The sequence below is a fragment of the Pongo pygmaeus genome, chromosome 6 (assembly GCF_028885625.2).
Source record: "Pongo pygmaeus isolate AG05252 chromosome 6, NHGRI_mPonPyg2-v2.0_pri, whole genome shotgun sequence".
NCBI lineage: Eukaryota > Metazoa > Chordata > Mammalia > Primates > Hominidae > Pongo > Pongo pygmaeus.
The window spans coordinates 144,993,966-144,998,492 of record NC_072379.2 but is presented as its reverse complement, the minus strand read 5'-3'; the positions used below and the strand labels follow the sequence as shown (position 1 = coordinate 144,998,492).

Here is a 4,527-nt window from a genome sequence, read left to right as displayed (position 1 = left end):
TGAAGTAGGGCACACCTCCATAAGAGAAGTCACAGGGAGCCACATCTACTCACCCATATTTATGTCCTTTGACTTGCATTTTTCTTCTTCTTTTGTGTTTATTCCTCCTCCACAAGTAAGTCACTGCACTCAGGAGACCGTTGGATAGGAGGGGGGAACAGGTGTTGTTCCTCTGGTGATCTTGGACATCAGATTATTTTTTTGCAACCTACAAAACTATAAAGTGAAGTTTTGGCAGTTCCTCAGAAAGTTACCAATGGAGTTTCTTTTCTTTCTTTTTTTTTTTTTTAAACAAGAAGTTTATTTAAACAACAAGACGCTTGACTTGAAGGGAAAACTATCTAGGATTCTTTTTTTTGTTTTAGAGTAATTTATCCCTACTTAAAGACAGATTGCCCTACATGTAACAGCTACGTACAAAAAAGTTATAAAATTGTCCTTGGTTTTACAATGATAAATGAAAAACATTAAAATTCTGCAATTGAACAAGGTATGCAAGGATTTTTGTGTTGTTGTTTTTTTTGTTAAAACAGTGAGAGCAAAATAACTTACTGGAATATAAAGATAAGAGCTGAATGAGCATGCCACTAATGGAGAAAGGGGGTATTTTTACAGAATCAGTATTTTTCCCCATCCCGTCGCCACTTGATGTCAGTCAAAACATACCATTGGCTGTTTAGTTAAAAAAAATGCAATATGCTTGTGCACATATACCAGCTACTTTATGTACAATAAAGGAATGGGGAAGGGGGAAATGAAAGAATAGAGAAAACTATACGGTAGTAGTCAGGATGTGGTGGAACCAAATTGCAGTTTTCTAATTGAGAATGTCATCTTGGTCTTTAAAGAACAGAGTTCTAGAGTAAAGAAGTAGCTTCCCTTTTCAGTAGACACCTCCCGTCTGCTGTTGGAACACATCAATTGTATCTTCATCCTCCATTTCCAACTGTGCAGGTGTGTCTGTTTCATTGATTGGTTGCCCGTCGAATCGGAATCTGATCTGCCTCATTGACAATCCCTGTTGTTCACAATAGGCTTTCATTAGTTTACTAAGTGGTGTATGCCTCTTAATCTTAAACTGCACCACAGAACCATCCTGCCCTGCCACCTTCAAATTAATATGATCGTTGTTCTCTGACTTGACTCCTTCCTTGGGCTTTTCGTCGGCCATGGCGAGCGCCGAAGTGTATGTTTTTCCTACCTCTGCTCGTTGTCATAGAGCATTTTAGTTGTTTACACCATTATTTGTACTTTCTAATATTATACGGAATGAATTGTGACTTACGAGCCATAGGAATTTGTTAGAAATGGCCAAGGGAAGCACTACAGAATTTCACTTCATTCCATTCACATAATTTAATTTCAGCTTATGGATGTCTCCTAAATAATATTAAAACGGGCCTAAAAATCAGCAAATAACTTACTTCAGTTTAGAACAGTAATTTCAAACTCGTTTATGTCTGATAAAATAGCATAATGTAACAGCAGTCTAATCTCATAAATTGTAGTGTCTCATTTCTATTTTAGTGGTGGGTTGGTGTCACTCAGAAATGAAAAAAAAAAAAAGCCACTTGGGCTTTTTGGTAAATAATGTATACTGTGAAATTTCATCAAACGTTCCACCAGAAGAGTTCATGCCCACTATCTCAGGTGATACATGTGTTGAAAATGTAATTTAAAAGGGATTTCTGGGGCCCAGCGCAGAGGCTGGGCATAAAAAAGATTGAATAAAATATCATGGAGGTTTCATAATGAGATTGGAAATTCAATAGACTAGGAGAAAAAAGATCCCAAAACATACATGCTCATTGGGAAAACACATAGTAAGAAAAAGGAGAGATCTCTATTTAATGATACAATAGCAAACAGTTATAATTTCCTGTATAATGTAAATTTCAAGCATTTAAACATTTTCATTGAATTATAAAATACTATTTGGAAAAGAAAGAAAAACAGCACAACTGCAGATTACAGATGACTAAGATAGATGAATCATGAAAAGGTGCTAGCAGAGATTTCTATTATACCTATCAGGGATACACAATTTCTAAGAATTTCAGAAGTGTTTGGTGTTCCTATTTACGTAAATCCTGAAATAACACCTGAGTGAACTGTCTTCTAATTCTTCAACTGGATGGCTTTTTAGTGTAAAAGATGTTGAATACTGATTGACTTTTTAATAAATTATTTTATAGTATAAATCAGAAATACTGCATAGTCCCTATTTACATCTTTCTACAGTGGTTTTTAAAATGTTTTAAGAATAAAAAACATGCAAACTTTATTTGATTTTTCTGAGGAAATAACTTTTTGGATTTAATTTCAATGAAACCGTTGATAACATTTCCCTCCCCAACGATCTCTGGCAACGATTCCTCAGATTTTAAAGATTATGTATTATTACCATTTAATACAAGTAGAATAACACTCAGGGAATTTACAACATTTATTATTTTCAGTAAATACATTGGTTGAAGTTTAAAAGTCTATCCGTAGTAAACTTACATCTTTCAGGAGCTTGGTCAATGTGTTCTGGACAAAGCAGGAAGATGTGACTGAGAAATCCTGAAAGGTGCCGGCTCCTGCAGCACAAGGATAATGATACATCTGGGTACATTTCTCTTCACAGCATTTGATAGTGCCTCCAAGGTGCTTACAAAATGCACATCGCTGAAAGGGGTAAAGGAGAGAAATCTCTTTATAAAACGTTGAAAAGGAATATTCAAATATAAGCTGGGAAGGTATAAAAAACTCTCTGTATATCACAAGTAAAACAAACTGAACCTGCAAAATATTAAACAAAGGATTCGTTAAAAATAATAAAATCTACATTACTCAATTTAGTGCTTCGTGTGCTACCAACTCATCCTTCCATTCAAATTAGAAAGTTAGAATTTCATTCCTTATGTTTTCAAAAATAAATTTTGAAGCATTTTTGAAATAAAACCTAAAGATTTTTTTTAAAAGAAAATAGTAATATGGTTAAAAGGGCATGTTTCTATATTGAGGATTATTATAAAGTTTTTAAATCCCACCAAAACTAGTAATAGGAACATATATTATTTATGAGACATATTACTATTTTTTACCCTGCCTAAAAATAAATACAAAATAAACTCATCAATTATAAGTTAACAGGGACACAAATGGTTAAAGACTCACACACACACACACAAAAACTACATACTTCAATGTAGCAATCAACTTCAAATTTCTTAACAAAAGATGGAAATGTGGGTGAAAAAAAATTAGTCATCTGGTATCTTTCCCATTTCAACCTGCCTCCATTATCTTGCAGGTGGTAAAACGCACAGAAATAAGCCCCAAACAAGAGGGGCAGTCTAGGGCAAGTGAACACATAAGAAGTCAGAAGAAATTATGTAAAATGTTGCATTTCCTTATTCAGTTTTCCCTTAGAATGATTCACACACTCTTCCTCATTCTCCCAAGTCCACTTTGAGCATCATTTTCTTGGAAGAGAGTTTGATGGGCCCTGTACTATACAGTATGAACTCTCTCTGTGGGAAATGACTATCTAACATAAACTTTTGTTTACACCATTACGTGGTACTTACTTGCTTATGCCATTACATGATCAGTTTATCTTTTCCTCATCCTAGTCCAAGATCCTTCAATTGAGGCACCATACTATCTTTGTATCCAAAGCACCAAAAATGCTGCTTGAAACAGCCCCTAATAGATAGGTGTTCCTATACCTACACCAAAAAGACTTAACTTTTGGTGATCTTGTTTGTAAGTGTGGCTCATAAACAGCTTAGCTGAGATAACTGGAGCCTCATGTAACACAGACAGTTGGACCCTGCTAACATTACTGTGGATATCTTCACATGTTACTACACTGACTTTATATTCTGCCAATTAACCAGGGACTACAGTAGTTAAAATTATAATTGTTTTCAATGTTTTATGTGTAAATCTGTATATCACATACTATCAAACTCTTCCTCACTGTCATCAGTCTACTGCACTGAATCAACACAACAAAGCTAAGTGACTCCTGAGGGCTGAATCAGAAAGAAAAGAAAGAAATACAAAAATTTGGCCGGGCCCGGTGGCTCACACCTGTAATCCCGGCACTTTGGAAGGCCAAGGCGGGCGGATCACGAGGTCAGGAGATCGAGCCCATCCTGGCTAACACAGTGAAACTCCATCTCTACTAAAAATACAAAAAATTAGCCGGACATGGTGGCGGGCGCCTGTAGTCCCAGCTACTTGGGAGGCTGAAGCAGGAGAAGCTTCTAAATAACTCATAAACACTAATTACTGTTGTGACACTTTTATATAATATTTATAAGTATACAGAATAACATTTCAGTGCTATTTTGGCACTCAAGGGTATTAATGCATTAGAAACACAGAAAATAAATATTTGTCTTCATTGATAAAGTGTAATAACCAGCTTTTACAAAACAGGTAATTTTTTATAACTCCCAAGGTATCTAAATATGTTTAGTGCATTAACAGAACCCAGAATTAACTACAAATACAACACCTCAGTAGTCTAAA

The 4,527-nt window shown here is 35.2% G+C and overlaps 1 protein-coding gene across 1 annotated transcript; it reads right to left on the bottom strand.

Annotated features, from left to right (window-relative positions):
• Positions 1–743: 743 nt before the first annotated feature.
• On the bottom strand, positions 744–1,221 carry LOC129040422 (small ubiquitin-related modifier 2). The gene has a single exon (XM_054494923.2). The coding sequence runs from the start codon at positions 1,169–1,171 to the stop codon at positions 884–886; it is 288 nt and encodes a 95-aa protein (XP_054350898.1). The 5' UTR covers positions 1,172–1,221; the 3' UTR covers positions 744–883.
• Positions 1,222–4,527: the final 3,306 nt, after the last annotated feature.

Excerpts from the sequence above, each read along its gene's own strand:
- LOC129040422 (XM_054494923.2), bottom strand. The coding sequence starts at position 1,171 with ATGGCCGACGAAAAGCCCAAGGAAGGAGTCAAGTCAGAGAACAACGAT.